Source organism: Electrona antarctica (assembly GCF_951216825.1).
Source record: "Electrona antarctica genome assembly, chromosome: 13".
Taxonomy (NCBI): Eukaryota; Metazoa; Chordata; class Actinopteri; order Myctophiformes; family Myctophidae; genus Electrona; species Electrona antarctica.
Genome location: NC_136794.1, coordinates 13403326 through 13431028, shown reverse-complemented (window position 1 = coordinate 13431028; position 27703 = coordinate 13403326). Strand labels below are relative to the sequence as shown.

Here is a 27703-nt window from a genome sequence, read left to right as displayed (position 1 = left end):
GGCCCAATGGCTAATTTGGCACATGTTTTAGTTACTCTACAGACATTGTCAATAGAAAATCCCATTGACAAGATTTGTCCTTAACCTAGAGGCACCCCCCGCACCCGCTGGCTGGATGTAATAGCCTTAAAGCATGTAGCGTGACTATGGCACAAGCACAACATCTTGCCCACAACAGACCCAGATGGAGAGACCTGGTTGCTATGGTCTACGCGCCCTGAAGTGCAAGAGGACAAAGTAAGTAGGGTAGGGGCCCAGAGTGCATTCACTAGGGAAAGTAGCCTTTCGCTGCCATAAAACCGTCTTTGAATTGGTGAGTAGCTAAATCGTTCTTTTTGTTTTTGCATAAGTCGACAGGCTGTGCAGCCTGCATGAAGTCGAGAGTAATAGCCTTAAGGCTGTCTGGGCAGAGTCCTAACTCTGCCCAGGTATTGTATTACCTGGTCAAAAGGGACAGAAAACACATTTCTAAAGTCTTCGAGGGCCCAGTCACGTGGATGTATGACACAGTGACTCGACACACAGCAGGCCTCTCTGTGGTGCTGGGTCAGGGGTTTTCACAATGGGGGCCACCGATTCTTTAGGGTTTTGTCAGGTATAAAAGTAAGGGTTAACCACAACCAGGACAGTAGTGCAGCAGTAACAGCAGCATCAGAAGCAGCTCATCCCACCAGAATGACCACCTCCGGCATGAACATGGGCAGAGTAAGTGGTATAAAAATAATTACAAAAATCCATTGAATACATCAATCAAATCATAATGAATGCATGATGTACTTTCTCCTAAAACTCTGGGTGTTTCTCCTTTTTCAGGTCACCTTTTACGAGGATAGGAACTTCCAGGGTCGTTCCTATGAGTGCATGAGCGACTGCTCTGACTTCTCCTCCTACCTGAGCAGGTGCCACTCCTGCAGGGTGGAGAGCGGCTGCTTCATGTCCTACGACCGCCCCAACTACATGGGAAACCAGTACTTCATGAGGAGGGGAGAGTATGCCGACTACATGAGCATGTGGGGATGGACTGGTGGTATCAGGTCCTGCCGCATGATCCCTCAGGTAGGATAAACATCATTTTCATCTATTACATCTATATAGATTTCTGTACATCATCTCACAAAGTGGCCTGAAAGTGCTCCTTTTCATTCAATTACTTAAACCTCAACATCCGTATTGTGGTGAAAACGTTTGCAGAAAATAGCTCTACAAGCTCGTAATGTGTCGACACTGAGCTTGTAGATCGGCTATTTTCAGCAAAGATATTTAATGTAGAGTGTAAACAGAAACAATAGTACTGAGGGACTCTACAGGATGATTTCCTGGATATTTTCAATACTACAACATTTTAACATTGGCTGCCAGCCTGCCACTAAAGACATCCAGCGGTAAGCACGGAGCTTTTATTTTGCAGCACTTTCACTTTCCATTCCCCAAAAATCAGGAAGACAAAATCACCATTACTAAGTCCATCTAGCAAACTTTATTTCTCTTCAGAAGCCTTAATATTATAACCGTGACGCAGCAAAAAATAAGAAATGAGCCCAGAACATCCGCATTCTGTTCAATCACCGGTGGACGGCGGGGAAATCCGGAAATGGCCAACCAAAGCCGAAGCAGTGTTGCCTATAGCAACCGGGCCGCTGCTAGAAAATGAATATTAGCTAGACCATTCTGAATCCATATAAAGCAATATAAAACACAGTTAAAACACAGTTAAAACACGAGTTATCTCGATTTTTGGCAGTCTATAAACCTTTTCTTTTCCACAAACAGCACAGAGGCCAGTTCAGGATGAAGATCTACGAGAGGGAGAACTTCGGCGGACAGTCCCACGAGATGATGGATGACTGTGACAACATCATGGACCGCTACCAGATGAACAACTGCATGTCCTGCAACGTGAATGACGGCCACTGGCTGATGTACGAGCAGGCCCAATACAGAGGCAAGATGATGTACATGAGGCCTGGAGAGTACAGGAACTTCCAGAACATGGGCTGGGGCAGCGGCATGAGGTTCATGAGCATGAGGCGCATCATGGATAGCATGTACAGTAACCAGTAACAGTCAATCATCAAATAAACTTTGGTGATATAATCATAAAAACCTTTTCATGCGTCATATTTTCTCTACCCAAATCACGTTTTAAAGGTTTTGCTGTATTTTTGAGTGGTGTAAACCACTCCTACAACTGGCTTTTTTGTGCAGAAAAAATGAGCATGGTTGCTATGTTCACCCTGTTGTAATGACGTAATGAAATCACACCCGGGTGAACAGGGTGAACATAGCAACCATGCTCATTTTTTCTGCACAAACAAAGCCAGGTAATGAAATCACACCCGGGTGTGATTTCATTACGTCCGACATGATTTCATTACGTCAGACAGACCTTACACCACTCAATTCACACGGGTGTGATTTTTTTTATATTGTGTGTACAGCCAGGTTCATGAGAGTAAAACTTATTTTGTTTGGCTTCGTTCAAGAAAATAGATAATGATAAAACCGTTAAGATTTAAAAAAAGAAAGTGCAAAAAGAGCAAAAACTAATCTCTCTCCTCTCTCTTTTATTTCTATTTGAATTTAGATTAAAAAAAATGCAATTTCAATTTCCAAAGCAATTTCTGGCCTGTATTTTCAAAATGGAGGATATAATGCTCCATTAATATATAATGACTGTGGTTAAGTAGGCTAATCAATTGTCAGGTGTGGGGTTGCCATGGCAATCAATAGGCCTATCTCACAGCCCCCTTTCCACGCCCCCTTCTGGTAGCTAGTGGTGTCATTTAACATTAGGCATTTACACTTTTTTTCTCTGGAGAATCTAAGTACATTTCCTAATGTTAAAATGTCAAAGACCGATAATAATATGAAGAAAACACAATGGTATAACAACTCAAATAAGTAGAATAACCTTACCTTTACAAAACGGTAGTTTGTGGCTTGTGAAAATACCTCTTTTAACATGGAAGTCTATGGACCGCAGAAAAAAGAACACCATTTTTTTGTAATTTTTATCCCAGGATTTTGCAACCCAAATTTTTCACCCAGTGTCAATTATCTAATGTAATCCTGGGGACTACACTTCCTCTGCCAACCTGGGGGGGCAGCGGACTGACCTCATGCTTTCTACTGCTTCTTACTCTCGACTTCCTGCCGCCGTATGAAGACTGCACAGCCTGTCGACTTCTGCAAAAAATAAAAATAATGATTTCAGGGACCAATACAAAGACGCTTTTGTGGAGGCGAAAGCCTACTTTCCCTAGTGGGACGGATTAAGCCCCACGAGGGCCCCTGGGCTGATAATGTTTTAGGGCGAGCGACATTTTCCACTTCTTTCGTTTTCTTCGTTTTCTATCTTTTTGACCTAAATTTAACACAATCAACGGCCAATGAAGGGCCCCAGGAGCCCTTGTCAGTCCCTCAAACCCAGTATCGCTCGGCCCAGTTTCCCAGACGGGCTACGGCCCCAACGGCAAAATGGCTAATTTGGCCCTAGTGGATGCACTCTGAGCCCCCCAACGCACATGTTTTAGTTACTCTACAGACATTCTCAATAGAAAATCCCATTGACAAGATTTTTCCTTCCGGTGAAATATTTTCTTTTCTGGCCAAAAAGTGCATTTCATACGTGTGGTAGGGGGCTCAGCTCAGTGAGGCCCTCAGCGTGTTCGATGAGGAGACCAAACAGCTCGGCCTGAAAATAAGCTGGCCCAAAACCGAACTCATGCATGTTGGCGATGGACCAGACCCACCACCCTTCCTATTTGATGGCACCCCTGTCCACTTTGTCCCTACCTTCAAATATCTCGGCTCGACAGTGACCAACACCGGTGACCTCAAAACAGAGGTTGACCGTCGTCGCGCCCTCGCAGCCTCTGTCATGCAGTCCTTGTGGAGGCCGTTGTGGAGACCGCTATAAAACCGTCTTTGAATTGGTGAGTAGCGAAATCGTTTTTTGTTTTTGCATAAGTCGACAGGCTGTGCAGTCTGCAGGAAGTCGAGAGTAATAGCCTTAAGGAGGCTATAGGGACCAGAGCTACAGTATATGCCAGTTAAAAAAATATTGTAAAGAATACCTGACCGTGATTATTCTGAAGCACTAGTATGGGTGGGTGGGCATACACTGTTTCAGGTGGTTCGACAAGAATAAATGATTAAAAAAAAAAGAAGAAAAAAAAAGAAATGATTTCAGCTGGCCTTCTTCACATGTGACCTTGTACATTCGTCTGTGGACTCCTTTGAAAGGGTGGATCTTGGGTCTAAAACTACAGTTCTGGAGGAGAGAACACACAACAAAACTCTTATGTTGATTAAACTGTTGTCACATAATGTCATTTTTAGGCGACAATGTCGTTGTTTAACCTTAAAATCTGTAGATAGAGCCTCCTCAAAAACGTGCTCCGACTTTTTCGGAGATGAGTTAAAACGAGACGTAGTCAGTGTGGTTCATGTATCGGTCTGGCAGCCTTGCCCCATTGAAAAACTGCCCCTGCATGGCTCCAATGTGTCGGTACTGTGCATGCATTTCTATTACAATGTAGCCTACATGGGCTTCATCTAACAGCTTTATCTCATATTTAGTTTCAACTCCTTTTTGATTCCTCATCTGAGGAATCCAGCAAATTGCTGAGTATCCACCAGGAAGAAGGGAATTTTCTAAAAGTCAAAACTAACAAGTAACTAAAGTTCTCAAATAATTGTAGTGGCAATTGTGACAATATTTGCCTCTGAGATGTATAGTAGAAGTCAAGTATAAAATATTGAACATTATACTCCAATGAACTATTGGAAGTAGTATTGAAGTAGTAGTGTTGAGTATTGAAGACTGCAGAGTGTAACAACAGCTAGTTTCTTTCAACTCACTTCCAATTTACAAATTAGCAAGATAGCACATCAGCAGACAACATGGGCACAATCAATGAAAATCCATTCAGCAAAAATTACAATTCAATTATGACCTTTGATGTCTTCAATCATGTAGTAATCCATAATCAAGGCCGGATGCTGTTGTGGAGTTGCCCAGTAAAGCTGAAGTCCTCAGGATACAACTGTTGTACAGTATAGGCTAGCTCCTCTAGGGACTGCTGACTTCCTTTCTTTCCAAAAACTTTGCAATAGACGTTTGACATTGTGAGGCTAACATTTATAGGCTTCTCATTAATATTTAATCATAAACAAAGACGCAAGTGTGAAGAAAAACAAATCTGCCGCATTCTAGAAACAAGAACATGATGACAGGGATCAGGCAGGCATGACCAATCAATCTATGCAGGTACAGATGGACAAACTAGGCAGTGCCAGTGGCTTCGGATCCAAATAGGAAAATGAATAATACCCCCCACTGCCATATTTTGCTAAATTGAATGCAGTGATTGCATTCACATTATGTTATGCAATGACACTACTGTCATCATATTTAAAAAAAATAAAAATAAATTGGCTGGGTAGAGTTAGGAAATACCTGGGCCTAGGCCCAGGTAGGACCATGTGTGGATACGCCCCTGCCCATAAGACACATGCGTGCACACATGCATGCGCATTTGCGTGCACGTGTGCAAAGCGCACAGACACACTATTAAAACATGCAGACTATAGCCTATTTAGAAACAGGGTTTACAATGTTGCAACTTGCAGCATGGGTGCCCAATAGCAATTGCTTTGAACTTCTCACTCATTCTCACCACTAGGTGGTGCTACAGCACCTGCCCTTTGCCCTCTGGACAGCAATGTGCCCTTTTGTTTTTTTGTACAGTGTACAAGGCTTACATTATGTGGACCATGGTGACATTGATCAATTCTTGATAAAAAGCTTCTAATATATTATTTATGCCCCAAAATATATAAATCTCACCTCTATTAAGGCAACCGTCCAGTTTCACACACTGCACACGGTGCCCGTTTTTTCACTTGAGCACCTGCCCCTCTAAATGTCTGTGCACGCCACTGTTGATACTGTATATGGATTGGGTCTGTATTCATGAGTGCACCATGCATACTGTACATGTTATAAGCTCATACAAACATTTTATAATAAACAAATGTGCAGACTGCATATTGTCTCATAGGTTGAACTACAATATGATACTTCAATATTGAAAGAATATTAGGAATTAAACTGTATCAGAGTATGTTGTTATTCCACAAGGACAATACAAAGCTGGGCCTCTTCTAACAATTGCACACCGCCGCGAATCACAATGCGTTGAAGGCCACTTTCAATTGCATTGTAAAGGGGGGCCTCTGTTCCATGTTGCTCTGTCAGGAATTTAAACAATAGGGTCATGTACTCTTTGGGTGTGTGGTCAGGTATAAAAGAGAAAGGGCCGGCATTGAGGTAACGGTGCAATCGTTTTTAGACCTATAGGGTAGACACTACAACCATGACCATGGGAAAGGTGTGAAACATTTGTTTTGACTATGATTTAACAAGTATGATTTAACATGGTTTTAATCCATTAAAACCACGAAAGCATCCGTGCCATTTTAGTTTTTTGCACTGGCTATTCAAAAGTAGCAAATCTACAAGCTCACAGCTCGTCCCATCTGCAATTTTTTAACATTTATGAAAAATCTTGAAAGTCTGAGAACTGCTGGTTTAGAAGGCCTTTGTAGAATCGGCCTCAGGTCTTAATGGGTTAAAGGAATGTGTATTATGCTAGATATATACGTACATTTGTGAGACCTGCAGCATTCATAAAAGCTTTATTATAATTTTTATTTTATTTTCTCAGATCATCTTCTACGAGGACCGGAACTTCCAGGGTCGTTCCTATGAGACCAGCGCTGACTGTGCTGACATGACCTCCTTCCTGAGCAAGTGCCACTCCTGCAGGGTGGAGAGCGGCTGCTTCATGGTGTATGATCGCTCCAACTACATGGGAAACCAGTTCTTTGTCAAGAGGGGAGATTATGGAGACTACCAGCGTATGGGAATGAGTGATTGCCTCAAGTCCTGCCGCATGATCCCCATGGTAGTTTATTTTACTTGTTTGCATCGTCACCTAACTATTTAACTGAAAAGGTCCAAGATCTACAAATATAGATTGAATCGTATTATGTACTATGACATAATAACAGCTTCTTCAGTTTAGCTGATCATTTTTGGTTCTTCACACTTGTCCATCTACAGCACAGAGGCCAGTTCAGGATGAGGATCTACGAGAGGGAGAACTTCGGCGGCCAGATGCACGAGCTGATGGATGACTGTGACAACATGCAAGACCGTTTCCAGATGAACAACTGCCAGTCCTGCAACGTGATGGACGGCCACTGGCTGATGTACGAGCAGCCCCAGTACAGAGGCAGGATGTGGTACATGAGGCCCGGAGAGTACAAGAGCTTCAGTCAGATGGGCAACATGAAGTTCATGAGCATGAGGCGCATCATGGATTCCTGTTATTAGTGCAACAGTGTAAAAAGTGTATACAATAAAAGTTAATGCATTTCTTCAAAAAAAAAAAGGCTTCCTGGATTACTTACTGCATCACAAAGGATATAATTTCACTAACAGAATTAGAATAGTTCCCATCGTGACATTTTTCCAAAACAATTAACTAAGAAAGGGAGGGAAGGGGATAAGTAGGAAAAATAAAGAAAGTTTGAACGCTTTTGCTTTCTTAGATATTTACAAGTGTGATTCTTAGATATTTACAAGCTTTTGCCACAAACCAAGGTCTCTTACATGCTTTGCTACAGAAACAGCAGCATAGTATAGAACTCATGATACAATTAGGCCTATATTGTACATTTTCTATAGGTGTTGTAATTACTGTACTGTAAGTAGAACAGCGCAAACATCCAGCATACAGGCATGAGTAGCTTACTATGGGTCACTACATTTCATAGGACGGCAGCAACACTTAAGTTCAGACCAGAACAACCCAGATGAATCTGTAATTTCTTCTATACCAAACATGCCAAACATACAGTATGTATATTCTGTATTCACAATGCATATATACAGTGTATTAATACTCTATCTACAGAGCAATCTTCGTTCCTACTCTCACCTATGGTCATTAAGTGTGGGTCATGACCGAAAGAATAAGGTCGCGGATACAAGCAGCCGAAATGAGTTTTCTTCGACGGGTGGCTGGCATCTCCCTTAGAGATAGGGTGAGAAGTTCAGTCACGTGAGAGAGAGTCGGGGTAGAGTCGCTGCTTCTTCGCCTGGAAAGGCGAGGTTAGGATGCCTCTCGGGCGTCTCCCTAGGGAGGTCCTCGATGCACGTCCCACTGGGAGGAGACCCCGGGGCAGATCAAGGAGCTGTTGCCCCCGCGAGCAGACTACGGATAAGCGGTTGAAGATGGATGGATGGATGGACATTAATACTGTAAATACAGTATGGGCCTAGATGAAATACGACCTAACTATGCATGTAAAAAGGCATAAGTCTACTAATGTAAAGTCTAAATATTCAATAGCCCACTGAGGTATACTTATATATATATATATATATATATATATATATATATATATATATATATATATATACATACATATACATATACATATACATATACATATACATAATGTATATACATATACATATATATATATAATTAGAATTGTTTTTTTATAATGGATGCTCTCAATGTATCAAGGGTATAACCATGGGAATTGTGTACATAAAGGAGTTCACTTTCAACATTGAGGCTATTGTTATTATAAAGCGGTGATTCACAATGCTGACAATTAAAACTAATGTCTTTTGTAATTTGGCACCCATGCCATCTTTTCAAAAAGCCTGACAAGTCATTTTGACTAACAACAATGTTTGTATTTCGGGAGGATATAAAAGAGCTACGCTTGGCAATCAGAATTTACAATGGGAAAAGGAAGGCACGTTTTTTTGCTAGAGAAATCTTTTGTTCTCTAGAATTTGGTAAAGGGTTCGCTTGAGAGAACAATACACGTCAAAGTCACGGCATTAAGCATAAGCTTTGATAAGCTCGCTTCTATTATGACTGATTTAATACATTTAGATAGCCTAATCTTTGAAGTCTTTGAAGTTCTTACAAGTGTAGCCATATGCCAACGTGCATTTCATTGTAGCCATGCACGTGCAATTCAATATGTGGGGAAAGAGGGAGCTGAATGATATACTGTAGTAACTGTACAGTGCACTACTAAAAGCACCCCAACTTAAACTGATACCATTACTTCCTGATTACACAGATTACAAGAGATGGAATGTCTCCCTTTCTTTGGGGAAATGGACACTAATAGTGCGTAAATTTGAGAGGCACCTACGGATGGCTGCAATTCGAAACTGACCACCGTAAAATCTGAATCCCCCACCCACCCCTTTTTCTGAGAACTCACTTTAGGCCTATATGTTTTTCCCCTTTTTTCCTGTTTATGGCTATATAGAAGTGTATATTTGTACATCTCTAAATGTTATGATGAATTGAACATAATGGACCCTATTGTAAACAATGCTTTATGGTGTCACAGTTAACAGTTTTGTATTGAGTTGTGCTTGAAATGTACTGTACTTCAATCAATCAATAAAAAAACAATAATTGAGCTACTGTGCAACTAGTGTTGCAAGTTTCTGTGAGATAAATAAGCAACCAGGTTTCTGAAAAACAAGCCCACACGTCCAGCAACTAGGCCACATGAGCACTTTTAAACCATATATTGGGCTATTTGAAAACAGCCAATCTACCAGCTCCCTGCGAGTGTTGTGAGCTTGTAGATCTGCTATTTTCAAATAGGTCACTGGCATAAAATATGTTCAAGCCGCAGACAAATACATAGGCTACAATTTAACGCAAATCGGATGAGTGTGTCAATGGAGGGTATTGCAACTCTAGATTCATCCCATTATAAAAAAAAATCTAGAGTTGCAAATTGCGGCTAACCCTAACCACAAGCACGGCGCAACGCATGTCCCCGCAGCGTCGCGGCTGATGCCGTTGCTGGAGAATACACTCGCTCCTTCTGCAGCAATGACTGTCCCTTTGCCTGTTTAGAGTACCAACAGGTGTCACTGTTGAGCTTCACACTGTGCACAGCTGCATGATGGGAAGCTGAGTTTTTAGCAGCCATTTTCGTGTGTTACACAATACACAGTAGGCTAGTGTGAACAATAATTAAAAATACAGTTCTAAAATGTGACCACTATGGAATAATAAAAGCAGAGCAGTGGAATATAATATCCAATGTTCAAAGTTCAATAAAGGGGGGGGGGGGGGGTCTTTCAGAGCAGCAGAGCAGTGCAATAGACCAATTATTTGTTTACAAACATTGGGACTGGGCGCACGGGTGACTGTTTCATGTAATCAATTCCCAACAGATCTCCAAACCTGTTGTTTTGGGGAGCGCTGGTTTCAGTCCATTCAACCTCCTCTTGTGAGTTGGCTAGTGAGATGCACCCTAGGAGACATTTATACTTCAAAGCCCAACAGTATTGCGCACAGAGAACAGCTGATATACAAGCTCACATCGCATCGCAGATGCGACTGTTGTGAGCGTAGAGGTCTGCGTGCGCGACACCATCGCGGGACGAAGCATAAATTATACTTGATGGACTTGGACTGCAGGTGCGCGTGCAGCCGTGCACAAATAGGCTCTGCTGCCGTGACCATGAGCGCACCTCCCGTTCTTATGACAGCGACTGGAGGTGTGGTTTTGAGCACAACTGTTTTGAATTGCTATTATTGTTCAAACACAACAGAAACCAAGGATTATATATTTCAAGGGCGAGAGATCAGAATAAAAATCCTAATCATTCTTCCTCCACACTGGGAGAAAAAAAGCACCTGAAAGTTTGATGGGCATTTTTTACACGTGAGTGCAGTTAGAACTTTTCCATTGCATCTTATGAGAGGAGGTGGTGTTCTTCTGCTGCCTTTATGCGCGCGCATGCCGTTTCTTATCAGTGTGACATCGTCTGATAAGGCGTCTATATGCAATTCAGTTCAATATTCAATGAAGCAAAGGGTTATTTCTTTCATAGCTGTCCAGGTTTAAAGCACTGTATAGGATGATTCGAATTTGAGTGCAGATTAAGTGGCTTACTTCCCTTTCCAGTACGCGGGGGTCCATTTGGTTCCTTCTCAAATCCAGCCATGCAGGTCCTCTCCTCTGTCCTTGCTAGAGTCCTCTTGAGTGTCACAGCTGTCACTCACAAACCGTGTCTAGGGCCAAACTGGTTCAGTCTTCAACACGTGGTCTTTAAATAGGGAGAGCCTTCCAGACAGCACCAATGGCAGCCTGAAATGAAGTCATTAGTTCATGCCCTGCACCTGTTCAACTTACTTCTCTAATTAGAGTCATCAATGCTGGCTGCTGCCACTGACTGGCCCAAAACACTGCAACTCAAAATAAAATAATAAAGAAAAGCATGCCTGCACACAAAATCAACATCAAAAGAAAACATAAAACCTGTTATAATGCAAATGAAATCAGTAGTCTGTCAGCATGACTACAGTACAGTACAGTACAGTACAGTACAGTACAGTACAGTACAGTACAGTACAGTACAGTACAGTACAGGGACCCCCTGGAGACCCTGTCATTTCTCGACTGTTTTGGACGCGGAGCGGCTCCGAGCGGCTCACCGGAACCGGGCCGGCACCCTGGGCGCGTTCCTGTGGGTCTGGAAGTTCCGGGGACCCCCTGGGGACTCCCACGTGGAGTTGCACCACTCAGTTCACACGGGCGTGATTTTTCTATCTGAACTGCCCTCACTGAGTAAAATTTGTTGGTAGGCAGAGCCAACTACAGAGGCAGTATCTCCACATTTCTGGCGAGTTAGGACCTGCAGTGACTGAGGAACTAAACACAAGGAGCAGTTCCATCCATGTGTGATTCCCCCAAACAAAAACAAAGAAAATAATTTTGAAAGATATATTTTCTCCAACCAGACAATAGCTATGTTAATCCCACATACGGTGTTAGGCTGAGATACAGTATAATATACTGTATCTCAGCCTAACACCGTATGTGGGATTATCATATTATGATAGGGAGTGGGAGGGGCTATTTGGAGACTGCAGTTCACCCTTCTAGAACAATGCAAGAAGATTTTGCACAATGCTTTATTTGACTATTATTTGACTTGTTTATTTGACTGACTGCTTGTTTACATTACCACATGTCAGAGAGCTATCCATGGTGCTGAAGTCTGATAGCTTTTCTTTTACCTCTTTGCTTTTCTAATACACTACTAAGTAACTTCTTCGAGTTCAGCTATACAATCCAGCATAATTTTAGTAACATATAATGCTGTGTGTGTGTGTGTGTGTGTGTGTGTGTGTGTGTGTGTGTGTGTGTGTGTGTGTGTGTGTGTGTGTGTGTGTGTGTGTGTGTGTGTGTGTGTGTGTGTGCGTACATGCGTGTGTGTGTGTGTGTGTGTGTGTGTATGCGTGCGTGCAGGCACTTCAGAACTAGTACATCTAGTAGTTATCCTCTTGCTTAACTGGTCGGAACTACTGAAATTAAGGTTGGCTATCATCCGCCCTTACTCCCTTGACCGGGGTCCCCCAGGGGTCTGTACCATAGAGGTATTTATAAACTAGAGGGAGGACTGCCCCGCCCCCAGCAATTCATTTCTACGAAAGTTGCTCAGTGGCGTTTGAAGCACCCGGAAGAACGCTCTACTTCCGCTTAGTGCTAACTCGTCTGAACGAGCCTGAATTGATTTATGAACGAGGGCTCTGTGTTAATAGAGTATATATGAATAGAGACGGCACCCGGAGGAAACCCTGAGGCGAAATGGACATAGTGGCCAGATTTGGTATTGCAGCGCTGGGCCAAACTCATGAACGCGCTGGTCCGTTGACTATCATTGCGCACGTTCATGATGACACGTGAACGCTGTTTCATACGTGAACGCCGCTGTTTCATACGTGAACGCGTGCAATGATAGTCAACGACCAGTGCGTTCATGAGTTTTGTCCAATCCATCCCAGAAAGCACTCTGTTCCTACCCGGAACCGGAAGGAGGAGTGAAATCGCCTCATGCGCTTTTGAGCAACTTAATGCAAGTGGATGGAAGGAGAAATCCGGTGCCGTCTCTATTCATATACTCTAAGGTTAAACCCCAGCTGCATGCTCTTCTGCCTGCAGTTCCAGCTTTGGCCAGTATGGTCTGTACATGGCTCCCTCCTCAGGCAACTTCCCAGAGCAGAGGAGAGGGAGGAGGGACCGACGCTGAGCTCGTTCCCAGCTCAGCATAAAAGACCTCTCTGCCCTTCATAGGAAAAGACCTGAGAAATGCTGAGATATGGTCTATTTTCTCACCAACTCTTTTACTCCCCTCTAGAATATGAAGCAGCAAGTTGCCTTGGAGCCAGCCATGATGCCACACTGCTGAAGCTCCAACCTTTGGCACCTTTGTGCCTGGATCTGAGTGTACTATTAGCCTTGTGGCTTCCAACCCTGCAACACGTGGTTACCACTTGTGTCACCAATGATACAATAGAATTACGGTTAAATTCCATTAAAAACAGTCAGGGTGCAGCTATTGTTCGTGTTGGTTCACGGAAAGTCTTTGCTACACTAGTATTGGATCTAAACCTATGAAAAAGCTATTAATTTATTTTGAGAGGCAGATAAGTCTGGTCCACACCAATGATTTGCAATGCAACAAAACTGTTCAATACTGTATGTTGCAGTATTGCCCCATTGCACAGACTGGGCTTGAAGTTTGTCACCACCATCTTTAGTAAAGTGAAATGAATATAAAATATCAAAACATACACTCACTAAAACAGTTGAAATGCTCTATCCAGATACTGTATAAAATTAGCCAATAGGCTATTACTATTGCAGTAGTCTCTACTGCCATCTTTCAGAGGACTTGCTTTGATTGCTAGGTCTAGGTATTTAATCTAGTCTACTATTACAGTCATTCTTGTACTCAAGTCTCAAAGGAATAGCACCCCTTTCCTATAGACTAATCCGCACAGGCTGCCCTGGGCACAATCGCAGCCGCGGTGTCACATTAAGCGCAGCTTGACACTGCAGCATTGATTGCCTATACTGTTTCTATTGTGTGTGAATACGTATTAGAACTACTGAGTTGTTGTTATAATTATTTTTTCAGAGAATTTGCAATAAAGGACTCAGGACAACATACTAAAATAAATAAAGCATAGACACATCACATGTATGAATTACATATTACATTTATTTACTTTCGTAAACTACAGTCTAGCACATATCAGCGATGCGCCTCATGCTCATGAACTTCATGTTGCTCATTCCACTTCCCATGTACATCTCCCTGAAGCTCTTGTACTCTCCGGGCCTCATGTACATCATCTTGCCTCTGAACTGGGGCTGCTCGTACATCAGCCAGTGGCCGTCCATCACGTGGCAGGACTGGCAGTCGTTCATGCGGTAATGCTCCATGATGGAGTCACAGTCCTCCATCAGCTCGTTCATCTGTCCACCGAAGTTCTCCCTCTCGTAGATCCTCATCCTGAACTGGCCTCTGAACTGTAATGCCATACATGGACATTATGACTAACAAGCATTGCTATACGCTATAAATTATTTTTGTGGTGTCAGTATGTCTTTCAAGATGTTTTTGATGAAAATAATGAGAATAAAACACTTGTTTAACAACGTTTTTTCTGGTCCAACATGACAATCCTTACTGTACTGTATTTTAAATGACATGGTAAACATCACATCAAGTTTCTTACCTGGGGGATCATTCTGCAGGACCTAAAGTTATCAAAAGTCAGTCCCATGCTCATCATGCGCTGCATGTCAGTGTACTCTCCCCTCCTCATGAAGAACTGCTGACCCATGAAGTTCTCCCTCTCATAGACCATGAAGCAGCCGGTCTCCACCCTGCAGGAGTGGCACCTGCTCAGGTAGGTGGACATGTCAGAGCAGTCGCTCATACACTCATAGGAACGACCCTGGAAGTTCCTGTCCTCGTAAAAGACAATCTGAAATGGAGAAAGTGGGGCAGTATGTTTTGTAGCCATCTTTCCAACAATTATACATTGACATACATTGAATTTGTGTAGCTATTGTTTTTCTTTTTGTTTTTTTTACATTTGTGTAAATTGTGTGTTATATTTATGTAAATACAGATTCTTTACCTTGCCCATGATGATGGTTTAGGTGGTTGCACAGTGGATGGATCAACTTGCTCTGCCAACTCCATGATTCCGGTTCCATTTTATACAAAACCCCGGGGCCATGTTGTGTTGTTATTCAAATGCACAAAGCTGATGAATTAGCAGTATGACTTTTGCTGAATAGTGCCTATAAATGTGTTACAATAGATGTCCATCCATACATTTCTGGCAGCAATGACCTCCATTGTCTATTATAAGCATAAGCATTGTGTGTCACCTACTATGAGTGAGAACATTCTACTGTATACTGTACTGTACAGTATGTGGTCTGATAATCACTAATGGAAAGTACATGACCAGAGTGCACCCACATCATCTCTGCTCAACGCACAAGAGAACATAAATTAAAATAGTAGGTGCTGCCCTAATTTTTCTTTTTTTTTAAAGATTTGTTTTTGTCTTTTCTACCTTTATTGATAGTATCAAGTGAAGATAGACAGGAAGGAGGGAGAGAGAGGGGGGGGGGGGAGGTCGTCATGAACGAGACTCGAACATGCAACGCACTGTCAGGCCAGGGCCTATGTGTGGCATGCGCCTGGACCACTTGGCCAGCGGGCGCCCCCTGCCCTAATTATTGATTGTACTATGTCACCAATTAAATTATTTGCAGATTTTATTGCAGAATTCAAAATAAAGCTGCATTTGTGCTTTGGTATAAAATATAATAATACTGTAGGGTGTGAGACAAGGTGATATTTATAACCTTTAGGCTTGATATAATATAATCATTTGTGACTTTGTAAACTATTATATTGTTGTATTTTTCTTATATTAATTTAGCAAGTACAGGTATGTCTCAACAACCATGGTAGAGGAGGCTGAACAAACAGCCAAAAAGGACAGGCACATCTATATACCGCTGGGTGCTGGATCAAAATAAAGTAAAGAAATGAAAAAAGTCTGCAGACCATTTTATGCTCCCAAATATTTCTTTACTGAAGTGGTCTCAACAACCATTACTTATGTAGGCTACTATAGAGACATGAATGAAACAAAGAACATCATTAACAATATAAATGTTGACATTTAAATGATCTTTCACCATAAGGGGAAGAAACGTTCTTGTTTTGGATAATAATTTAGTGTGATCTGCATTGTTTTAAGGCTTCTTGAACATAACAGGATCCATCATTGCATATCAAATGTTGTTATGCACCAGAGTCCACACTAGTGAGAACATCTCATGTACTTTATAACCACTTGTACTTTGATAACCACACTTTAAATCAGCTTAAGGGCCTTTGCCAGTAGGGCCCCATGAGAAAATGATACTCGGCTCCTTTAAACATAGTATAATGATGAAATTAATAATCAAACAACCAGAGTCAACTACTTCAATTGGGGGTGGGGTTCTTCTGTCAATCAAATTTGTGTAAAAATCAATAATTGTCTTCACAGATTACATTCATTATAGTGGTGTTTCTTTAGTTCAGTTTCGGTTTGTATATTAATAGTGCAACATCACCCCAAGGGGTCTCTGTACACTTCACAACAAAATATACAACACAAAACACAATAAGCAAAGAATACACAGTGTAGATGTGCCTGCACGTATTATCAAACAATCAATATGATTGATTCAATGACTGATAAGACTAGGGTTCAGGAAAACTCCTTGTCCACACACTATGGGCACTTTTCAGCGCTTTATGACAGCCCTGCCCATCAATGTTCTCATAGTGTCAAGATACTGTGGTAGAATATTTTATGTTCAACTACAGGCTGAGAATGCCAAACACAGTTAAATGGGATGACTTTGAGGCTTAATTACATCACAATTAGCCTACAGACACATCTTATGTCCTTTGTATTATGGGTTAGAAGTCGCAAAGTAAAAGCACTGCAAACATGACTTCATGGTTTGTTTTCTATATTTTCCCCAATTTATAAGAACCCCACTAAATGTACGTAGCCATGTACTCTTGATACACTGACTAGAGAGAGATGAGAGGCAACGAGACAATCTTAGGCAAGAAAAGATAACAAATTCCAAAAGCTGGTTAAAAATTCAATATCTTTAATAAACTAAAGGGTAGGTATTTACAGCAAGTATTAGCAAAATGGCTAAAAATCAGAGACCCTTCTGAAGGAGCCGACAATGGCACAGGTGGCACACCATTCACGGTATCTCCTGTACTCCCCGGTCCTCAGTAAGTACTGTCTTCCTCGGTAGTTGGGGTATTCATAGAAGATCCAGTAGCCATTCATAACGTTACAGGAGTAGACGTGGCGATGGTGGAAACGGTCAGACACACAGGGACAGTCATCCATGAACTCCATCATGTGACCACTGAAGTCGGCCTTCTCATAGATACGCATCCTATATGAACCACGATACTGTGGAACCAATAGAGAAAAAGACAATCACAATGTAAAGAATAACACATCAATTCCAGCACAAATGAGAACTATTATGTTATATTACATTTTTTAAATGAAATCCAGATTGTGAGGCAATAGTTCCTCTGGGCATGCTTAGGCTATGTATGTCTGTTGTGGCATCAAATGATGGGTGCTTACCATTGGAATCATGCGGCAAGAACGAATACAGCTACTGAAGCCCATCCATCTCTGGTAGTCAGCATAGTCCCCTCTTCTCATGAAGTACTGATGTCCCATGTAGTTGGGCCGTTCGTAGATCATGAAGCAGCCGTTATCCACCTTGATGGAGTTACAACGGCTGAAGTATGAGTGAAGGTCTGTGCAGTCATTGCTGCACTCATAACTCCGACCCTGGAAGTTCCTGTCCTCGTAAAAGATAATCTGTATTTTGGAAATAAAAGTCAAGAGCTTAAAATATTGTATTTAGTGGTTGAAAAATTGGCTTCAGACAATTGGGAGAAAAGAATAATGTTCTGTATCATAGGCTAAATAAAACAATACAGAGAGCAGGATAGTGACACAGCTTACAGTTAATTTTGACAGAGAGTAAAATAAGTCCTACTTACCTTGCCCATGATCTCCACTGGAGAGACTCCACATGTTTTCAGTGGGTTTTATACTCTACCTCTTGACAAACAAAGTATTGTTATTCAAATGCTCACAGTTATAATTGAAGGCTACTAGCACATGTTTACCTTTTTGTTACAGCACAACATTGAGCCAGAAATATGGATTTGTATCTGAAAAAAAGGGATAAATAATTAACTGGTTTGGTGTTTTGACACGCATGGACAAAGGAAAAGACTAGTATGGTATCCACACGTCCAATGGACAATGGCTACAGAACAATATGGAACACCCCTTTTGCATTAAATATGTTCCGTAACTGAGCAGGAAGCCATTCACTCTCCCTAGTGGTCTGCATGGCAGCCCTCATGTAAACATAAACATACAGAACTATTACGCTATATATACTCAACTGAACAATTTAATTTGTCATGATTTGTATTGTGTTAATGTACTGTATGTGCCAAGATTTTAATTGTCTTATTTTTCTTTAATTTTGACCATCTCTTCAACTACACTCAAATGTTTTCAAATCTGATGTGTTAATGGACTACAATTCCCTTGCTCTACCACAGCCATACAGTATGTTATTGTTTGAATCATACCCACGTTGTACCACATGGAAAACATCTCTGTTGTTTTTATTTCAGATATGTATCTCATTGGAGTTCAATTGGCTGTATAGCTGGTGGTTAATGTAAGATTTACACTGAAAACTGTTTACTGTTTACAGTCAAAGGCGTATTATATTTCCTGGAATCTACTGGCTACGCTGTACCCTACAGTTGAACCTGTTACTTAACTCTGTGGATGATCAGACGTTGTATTCTGTAGATTCAGAAATGGTATTTTCTTGAAGAGTTTTCCTTTTATAAGCAAGTAATGAATTGTCTGGCAAATTTGTATTATCACTGCAAGGACCTTAAGAGTTGCAATAGTAAGTCAGTCGGTTAATTTGGACCATAATAGATGTCGTATAAGACAAGTTTATGAAAGCCATATGTTATTTTGTACGATAACAAAACTGTATGCCATAGAAAGTCATTGCATTCATTTGGACCATGAGATATATTGTATGCTATAGCAGATCATTATGTTCTTTTGGACTATAAAACAGATATTGTATACCATATTAAGTCAGTCCATATGGACCATAACATTTATAGTTTATACAAGTAGTTATCAAACCTTTGAATTTCAAGGACCTCAATAACTCAGAGAGTATCCAAATGGATCCTTACAGGCCCGTTTGGTTCCATTTGTATGCTCTCAGCTTTACAGACTTGTAAGGGTCCCTTTAGAACCATGTGGATCCCTGGACCCCACTTTGAGAACCATTGGTAAATGTTTATAGGACTAGTACTGTATATACCACATACTATAAAGCTCTCCTTACTTTTTTCCCGTTTGTTTTTATTACATCCATTTAATTTCAAAAGTATCTCTTTTGTCTAATTTTGAGTGATCAAATGAAAAACATTAGTTTGAATTAGTCCAAAAAAATCTCTCCAGTGTGGAGAGATATTATAACTATATTATTATTACTTGTATCTAGCATACTATGTAATACATAATTACATTTCAAAGACATTTTGGGATCCATATTTTCTGGTTCATATTTTTCTTTCCTTAAGATCAGTATGTGACAGTGATACACAGTTCAAATTGACTGCACATTCTACTGAAGTAAATTACACATCTCTGGAATGTTTTTCTGTAATAAGCTAGGGATTTAACATTTATAATGTAGAGTATAAGCTATCAATTATGTTCCGACTACGGAAAAGCGGTTGAAGATGGATGGATGGATGGATTATTTTACTGGCATATACGGTAATATATTTACAGTAGTTTAAAGTAGTAGCAGTTTAAATTAAATATAGTGCAGAAGAGTTTGTTTACACAGAACACTCAACAAATATCAACTAGGCCATAGAATGAGACTGACATAACCAGAGGTTTAGGTTTTGTTTGGTCAATGTTTATTTAAGACAGAGAGGCAAATTAGTTGTCGAGGATCCTTCTCAGGGAGCCAACCCTGGGGCTAGCACCACCCCAATCACTGTATCTCCTGTACTCTCCGGGCCTCAGGTAGTACGCTCTGCCCTTGTAGTTGGGCTGTTCGTACATCAGCCAGTGGCCGTCCATCACGTTACAGCTAATGTCAGCCGTTCGGAGGCGTTCCTGGACATTGGGGCAGTCCTCAACCAGTTCGAGCATCTGTCCAGCCAGGTCAGCGTGGTCATACAGCCTCAGCCTGTAGGAGCCTCGATGCTGGCACATAATCGCACACTCAGTTACTAACAAGACAGGGTGAATGGTATTCAAAGCTATAATTCAGGTTCCTTTTCAGAAGTAATGGGAAGAGGTAAAGAGTTATAACCTCCTTCCAAATTAATGTCTATATTTGGATGAACCAAATATTTATCAAAGGCAATATGCATTTTATTGGGTACACCAATAAAATGTAAACATTTCAGGAAATAATTTATGATCAATGGAGGATTACATGAATACTGTCTGGGCATTATGGCTGGTGAACAAATCATTGTAGTATTATGCAGTTTAATTAGTGAAAGTGGTTCTAGATAAATTCATAAAATGTATAGTCACATTAACATATTTATATCATTCTACAAAATTATACTAATAATAATGTGCTGTGTATATATATATATATATATATATATATATTCTTTCTTTCTTTTTCTTCCCATGCACCAGGTCTATGTTAGACCTTTGCCACATGCCCGTGTAAGTAAGTAGTAGCCTTGCCGAGCCATGAGGCCCATAGGGCAGGAGCCTATCTCCTGTTTCTGTAGCGTGAGGCAGCTTGATGTACAAGTACACCCCCTGGACATGACGCTAGTATGTCGCAGGGACTTACCCCCGATCCAACCCTTGATGCTGAGTGTCAAGCAGGGAGGCACTGGGTCTCATTTTTAGAGTCTTTGGTATGACCCGGCCGGGGATTGAACCCCGACCTCCCAGTCTCAGGGCGGACACTCTAACCACAAGGCCACTGAGCTGGTACATGCCTGTGTAGCTCGCTGAAATTGACAGATTTCTGGTGTCACCTACCAGGGGAATCAAACGACAAGATCTGATGCACTCAATGATGCCAATCATGCGCTGGTTATCAGCGTACTCTCCCTTCCTCAGGTAGTATTGGTTTCCCATGTAGTTGACCCTCTCATAGACCATGAAGCAGCCACTCTCCACCCGAATGGAGTTACTCCTAGTGAAGTAGGAGTGAAGGTCGGCGCTGTCACTGCTGCACTCATGAGAGTGTCCCTGGAAGTTCCTGTCTTCATAGAAAATGATCTGTAACACACACACACACACACACACACACACACACACACACACACACACACACACACACACACACACACACACACACACACACACACACACACACACACACACACACACACACACACACACACACACACACACACACACACACACACACACTAATGTTCAATAAATTGTATGCATTATAATTCAGAGGTAAAGCCACTGTCTTGTAAATTAAAGAGACATAAGGATCTCAGTGAGGAACACCAAAGCATTTTATTATTTTGTGTCTTTATAAAAGAGGATAAAATGAGAATGATGCTTTACCTTCCCCATGGTCATGATCAGGCTGTATTACTGCTCAGTGCTGTCCGTCGGCCAAGCCACTGTCCTTTATATAAAAAAAAGAAATAAAGGGGCAGCTGTGTGATTGCACAGCATAAAGTATTGTCATTCAAATATATCCCTCATAGTGATGATGGATCAGGGGTGGGGGTCTGTGGGTGCAAAAGTCTGTTTATGTATAGGTGTCCAATGATTTATTGTTCATTCCCTACGTTCATCACAATTCTCCTCGAAAACACTACAGCACACTGGACCGATACAGTACAGTTCACACTACATAGTCTCAGCAAAAATATGGCAGATGTGTAATAGGGACTGTACAGTGCATTTGGCAGTAAGATAATACAATATATAATAACACTTTACTGTTTGGACGGTATGGGCCAAAACATATAGAATAATAAGATCTTCAGTGATGAAACCAATGATTTAAGATGGATTGCTGTCATTTTCGTACTTTTTCTGTTGTGTATGTGTCAACTGTGTCAACATTACTCTAATAGTATTATATTATAATATTCGATTATGTCTTCCCTGTCAATTTTTTGTTTCTTCCTGAAAGTTGAAAGCCTTTGAGTCATAAGGCAAATACAGCACTTTAGTGACATCATGACCCTAACCCCTCCCCCATTATCATACAACAAGTTCAGGTGGGTGGCCACCTCGAGGGATACATGAGTGATGTTGCATGTTGGTCTGATATTAGCAGTAAATAACTCCGTTATAGCTAAGTGGCCAAGGTAGCTTGAGGGTGTATATTGGCTCTGATTAACTATATTACCCGGACTAATCAAAGACGAATTAAACTAGAAAAACAGTAAATGCAGTGAGAATAGGTGGTTGTGGCCACATAAAATCATCATTTTAACACTATGTACACTTTATTTTTTAAATAAATCTTCCTCCGAGTATAATCATAGTACCTGATGATCATATTTTAGGGGGGCATGCATGCACTCCATCTTCAACGTAAACAGATATAAATATGATATTAAGGACAAAGACCTGGTAATGTTTGTCCAATGACTCCTTTCTGTGTGCTTCCGACAGGATCTCTCTTCAGTCCAAAGGTTTAGGGTCAAAGTAGACCATATTCAAATTGTAATTTGATATATCCAAGTTCATGTCTTATTCCTGGAAGAAGGGTGATGTAATAGAGAAGATGGTGACCTGCAGAGAGATTTACTAAGGCTTAATAATCCACAATGCGTCTGATGGAGCCCACTCTGGCGGTTCTGCCGCCCCATTGGCTGAATCTTATATACTCATCAGGCCTCATCAAGTACATCCTCCCCTGGTAGTTTGGGTTCTCATAGAAGATCCAGTTACCATCTCTTACATTGCAGGAAAAGATATTATTTATGTTGAAGCGGTCCATGACGCAGGGGCAGTCTTCTTCCCCAAGGTCCATTATCTTACCGCCAAACTCTATCCTCTGGTACAGACACAGGTTGAATGGCCCAGGTTCCTGGTTGTGAATGGTACAAGTCAGTAAGATAGACAACTTGTCATTTTAATCAAATTAATCATGAATATATATCTTATTTCAATTGCTGCAGCCAATGTCAATAAAAGATGCCAGATAAAAGACTTAAAAGCCCTTACAGGCTATAGAGAAAAGGTGCTACATGATGCTCACCCCTTCCAAAAGCTTGTTTATCTAATTTAACCACTTTCAACCTGGCATCTCTATTTTGGGCATGCAGCAGAACATTTTATTATTTATTTATTGTTATTATTATTATTATTATGAATACAAAAAATTCAAACAACAACATTCTGGTTAAATGATGTCCCAAGATACAGAGCTTACCATGGGGATGTGGCGACAGGAGCTGATGGCGTCATTAACACCCATCCAGCAGTGGTAGTCAGGGTACTCTCCCTCCTTCAGATAGTACTGGTTTCCCGTGTAACCAGCTATTTCATATATCATGAAGCGTCCACTCTCCACCTTGATGGAGTGACAGCGGTTAAAGTGGCAAAGCAGGTCCATGCAGTCACCGGTGCACTCAAAATGGTGGCCACAAAAGTCCTCGTCTTCATAGAAGATAATCTAGACAATATGAAATGCTGCTATTAACAAAATGTTCCCTTACAGTTTCTGCAATACACAAAATCCACATTAAACTATTAATATAAATAGCTATACAATATCTATGATAAACAATATAGGTCCCAGCTGTTAGGCTACTGCATGATGATTTACTAGCCTACTAGGCCTACTCTTAGGGCCTCTAGACTATAGCCTACATTATGATAAAAACTCACAATGATTTCAAATAAGTTTCAAGATCATCAAAATAAAACGTACCCCAACGTACCCCAACTTAATAAAGGTAACAATAAACTTGAAGAATTAATTCCTGCAATTCTGTTTACCTTCCCCATGTTAGCTGGTTGGACTCTGCCTTGTCCTGTGCGTCCATCCAGCTCATTGAAGACACACCTGTGTCACATAGGCTATATTATAGTGAATGCAAAATGCCAACTCTGCGTCTGTCATTCATATTGTAATAGCCTTTTGCACTTGCCACACACAGCCCCCCCCCCCCCCCCCCCCCCCCCCCCCAAAGAGATTATTTAAAGTAAGTGTTCTCATTAGTGTTTGGGTCATTGTTATAGACATGAGCAATTACTGAATAGCAGTTGTTTTATTTTGTTTTTCTTTTTGTGTGGGAAATTTAAGGAAATTAACATTCCCTCAAACAGCTAGTCCTTATAAGTGATATATGTATAAGTGATATATTAAATCAAATATACAGGAGTATTTTCATATATCGAAAGATTAAAGCTTTTCATGACTTTCATTTTATTATAACTCAGCCTGTTTTACTCTGAATTCCACTAACATAATAGCTGATATTTGGACCAATCTGTTTGACCATACAATATTTGAAATTCAGTTTCTTTGTTTTTATTCTTCTTTGTTCTATTCTTTAAATTATTAACAATGAATTCATAATTTGGATGTTTATTACACTGCTAATCATTCTACTGCCCTCTGGTGGTTAACAATATACATACAGTAACATTCAGATACAACTGCAAATTTGGTGTGGAGTTTCATCCTTGACCTGTTGGCAGTGTGTTTAGGTTTCATACCAATTGGTTCATGATTTGTAGCATTTAGTGCAAAACAGGCCCCTCCCGCAAACTTTGAAAGCCTCATAGCCAATCAGAAAGGAATCTGAAAAAGCTGAGATATCACGATCATGTGAGCAAGACCATAGAGGTGATTAAGAGATGATCATATGTGTACGTACCATTTGCATGTGCCTTGGACAGAATCTGTAGGAGTAGTAAAACAAAAATCTCACCCGTGCAAACTCAGCGGCGGTGGAACTATACTTTTATTGTTAGTTACATAGTGACTCTAATACTGTGTGTTATATAGTGTGTGTGGTGCCTTGGAGTGCCATGGAGCCAAGCACAGTTGTTGACTTAAGCAGCTGCAGGACCCAGCTGTCCTACTAGGGGTCAAAGGTTATACTCACACACACACACACACACACACACACACACACACACACACACACACACACACACACACACACACACACACACACACACACACACACACACACACACACACACACACACACAAGTGAACATCTGTACCTGTACAAATGTGTTGCTGTGATGCTCTGAAAAATAAATAATCAGTCTATCCTAGTATGTATCACAACAGCCTCTACAATAAGTATTAAAGGGATATTTCACTTTAAAAAAAACATTTGGTCATTTTATCGTCTACTCTGGCTTATGTGAAAAGCCCAGACGGTTTTTAAGTTGCTTGATTCAGTAATTAGATATTTGATATTCACTGCCAGATTTTTTGAGCGGAGCTAGAGGAGGTTCTTTTCCAATGATTAAAAATAAATGAAAAGAGTAAACGAAAAACCACGGCCCCTCACGTATTAAAAGGACAATATCAGTCCGCAGAAAAAAGGTTGGGTATTTTCAATGAATCTTATCATGGTTACAATGGAGTTTTAAGTTTGTTTTAAGTGGGTTTGCATAGGAAGGGGACGGGGCAGCTAAAATTAATATCAAATATATAATTACTGAATCAAGTAACTTAAAAACTGTCCGGGGTGTTGCATGAGTAGAAGATAAAATACCCCGAAGGAAGAAGGCAGTTGTACTGCCGAAACGTTGGTCCTTAGTCTGCATCCTAATAAATAATCGGCACTTTGGCTATCAGTGTGTGCAGCCACTCTTTTGTCTTTTTAAGACTTAACTCTTTAGAAAATAAAATTACCAAAAGTTTATGAAGGTTTTTGAAAATTAAATATCTCTTTAAGTTTAAGTATAAATATAATTATATAATATAACATATAATATATAACATATAATATTATATATAATATAATATTATTATATGTTATATATTATATGTTATATTATATAATTATATTTATAATATATATTATTATTATTATTATGGGTCAAGCCCAAAGGGCATATAGACCCCTTATTGTTTCTGTGAAATTTCCACAATTTTAGCAGTTTTGGCAGTTCTGTGCTATCGTTCTTCACGAAATCCGGCACAATGGTAGAGGGCCGTGAGGATCCCTCAGGAACTGAAGCTCACACTCATTCTTCAAAAGACCTCTGACCTGCCCAGGCGGTGGCGTAACCGTCTGGGCACCCGACTGGTAATCCAGTCGCAGTGTGCCGCGGGTTCGACTCCAGAGCACGACACGGCCTTCACTGCATGTCTTCCCCCATCTCTCTCCCGTTTCCTGTCAGCCTACTGTCTGTCCCTTCAAAAAACCAATAAAAGGCATAAGCCGCAAAAAAATATCTTAAAAAAAAAAAGAAAAAAGACCTCTGACCTTTAGATATCCCGATGAGTAAATTGTTATGATTTGCTCGATCCACTTTTCATCCTTTTTTTCCGCATTTCCATACATGCGAATGGAGTCTAACCCTGGTTACGGGACTACAGCGTTGACAGACAACCCCTTGTATGATGTATGATGATAAGAGCGCCCCTCACTTCACACAAGTGTGATATATTTTTCTTTTTGGGCTTGACCTCGTCTAATAGCTGCTTGCAGTTAAAGTAATTTAACTTAAGCCGGTAAATAGATTAGCGGGTATGCTCTCTGCTCAACTGAACCAGTCTACCCCCAGAGTTGTTTGTACTAAATTAGATTTGCCATTACCTCCTACAATAAGTCCAATACATAAAGTACATTCATTGTGGTAAATTAATATGTATTCCTTATTCTCTTTATACATACGTACAGTAGGTAAATACACCTGGTGAAAATGAATCAACACAATGCTGAATGCTGCTTACAGCTCATGACTCATGGGCAACAAACAAGTCAATGTTGTACACTGGGCACTGTTTTTATAGATAGATAGATAGATAGATAGATAGATAGATAGATAGATAGATAGATAGATAGATAGATAGATATATAGATAGATAATTGGATGGATGGATGGATGGATGGATGGATGGATGGATGGATAGATAGATAGATAGATAGATAGCTCACACATCATGAGTCACTTGTATATCTGCTACTTTAACATGTTTTAACATATTTTAATTCAATTTTGCGATTTTTAATGTAAAATCTAAGATGTAGCTAAAACTATCTTTACATCTGTGATTTTCATGCTCACTGTAAATATGACGTACAGAGTTCATTCTAATATTATGGAGGGACAAATACTGTTGGGAAAACTACTTTCAGATGGACTGAGTTCTCTAGAGACTACTACAAAGACATTTCTGCAGTAATTTAATAGATAACGCTTGAGTCTTGGGCGTGTTTAGTGTCAATGCTGCTAGTATTTTATTGAAGGCGCTGATCAGGGCTAGGAAGCCAGGCCCCGATCCCATTATATCTACACCAGAAAATGTGCCCTGCAATAGCAGAGAGCAAGAACAAAACTGAAAACACTTGAGCACTGACGCCATTTTATTCAGCGTGTGTGACAAGGCAAAGAGGAGACATTTCACAAGCACGTTGCTGTCT

The 27703-nt window shown here is 40.7% G+C and overlaps 5 protein-coding genes across 5 annotated transcripts; 1 reads left to right on the top strand and 4 right to left on the bottom strand.

Moving 5' to 3' along the window:
• Positions 1 to 675: 675 nt before the first annotated feature.
• On the top strand, positions 676 to 7402 carry LOC306934846 (uncharacterized protein; the record flags this gene model as incomplete). Its single annotated transcript, XM_079517655.1, has 5 exons — positions 676 to 705; positions 814 to 1056; positions 1771 to 2057; positions 6689 to 6971; positions 7130 to 7402. The coding sequence occupies 5 exons, from the start codon at positions 676 to 678 to the stop codon at positions 7400 to 7402; spliced, it is 1116 nt and encodes a 371-aa protein (XP_079373781.1).
• Positions 7403 to 14163: 6761 nt separating this feature from the next.
• Positions 14164 to 14915, bottom strand: LOC306935936 (gamma-crystallin M1-like; the record flags this gene model as incomplete). The annotated part of the gene is made up of 2 exons (XM_079519297.1): positions 14661 to 14915; positions 14164 to 14451 (listed from the first exon to the last, which is right to left on the bottom strand). The coding sequence occupies exons 1-2, from the start codon at positions 14862 to 14864 to the stop codon at positions 14164 to 14166; spliced, it is 492 nt and encodes a 163-aa protein (XP_079375423.1). The 5' UTR covers positions 14865 to 14915.
• Positions 14916 to 17171: 2256 nt separating this feature from the next.
• On the bottom strand, positions 17172 to 18064 carry LOC306934845 (gamma-crystallin M2-like; the record flags this gene model as incomplete). Its single annotated transcript, XM_079517654.1, has 3 exons — positions 17172 to 17444; positions 17628 to 17870; positions 18056 to 18064. The coding sequence occupies 3 exons, from the start codon at positions 18062 to 18064 to the stop codon at positions 17172 to 17174; spliced, it is 525 nt and encodes a 174-aa protein (XP_079373780.1).
• Positions 18065 to 20060: 1996 nt separating this feature from the next.
• LOC306934844 (gamma-crystallin M2-like) lies at positions 20061 to 22737 on the bottom strand (the record flags this gene model as incomplete). Its single annotated transcript, XM_079517653.1, has 4 exons — positions 22707 to 22737; positions 21684 to 21747; positions 21138 to 21380; positions 20061 to 20330 (listed from the first exon to the last, which is right to left on the bottom strand). Exons 2-4 carry the CDS (start codon positions 21696 to 21698, stop codon positions 20061 to 20063), a joined length of 528 nt encoding a protein of 175 aa, XP_079373779.1. The 5' UTR covers positions 21699 to 21747; positions 22707 to 22737.
• Positions 22738 to 22893: 156 nt separating this feature from the next.
• Positions 22894 to 24181, bottom strand: LOC306935930 (gamma-crystallin S-1-like; the record flags this gene model as incomplete). Its single annotated transcript, XM_079519292.1, has 3 exons — positions 24084 to 24181; positions 23515 to 23757; positions 22894 to 23169 (listed from the first exon to the last, which is right to left on the bottom strand). Exons 1-3 carry the CDS (start codon positions 24090 to 24092, stop codon positions 22894 to 22896), a joined length of 528 nt encoding a protein of 175 aa, XP_079375418.1. The 5' UTR covers positions 24093 to 24181.
• Positions 24182 to 27703: the final 3522 nt, after the last annotated feature.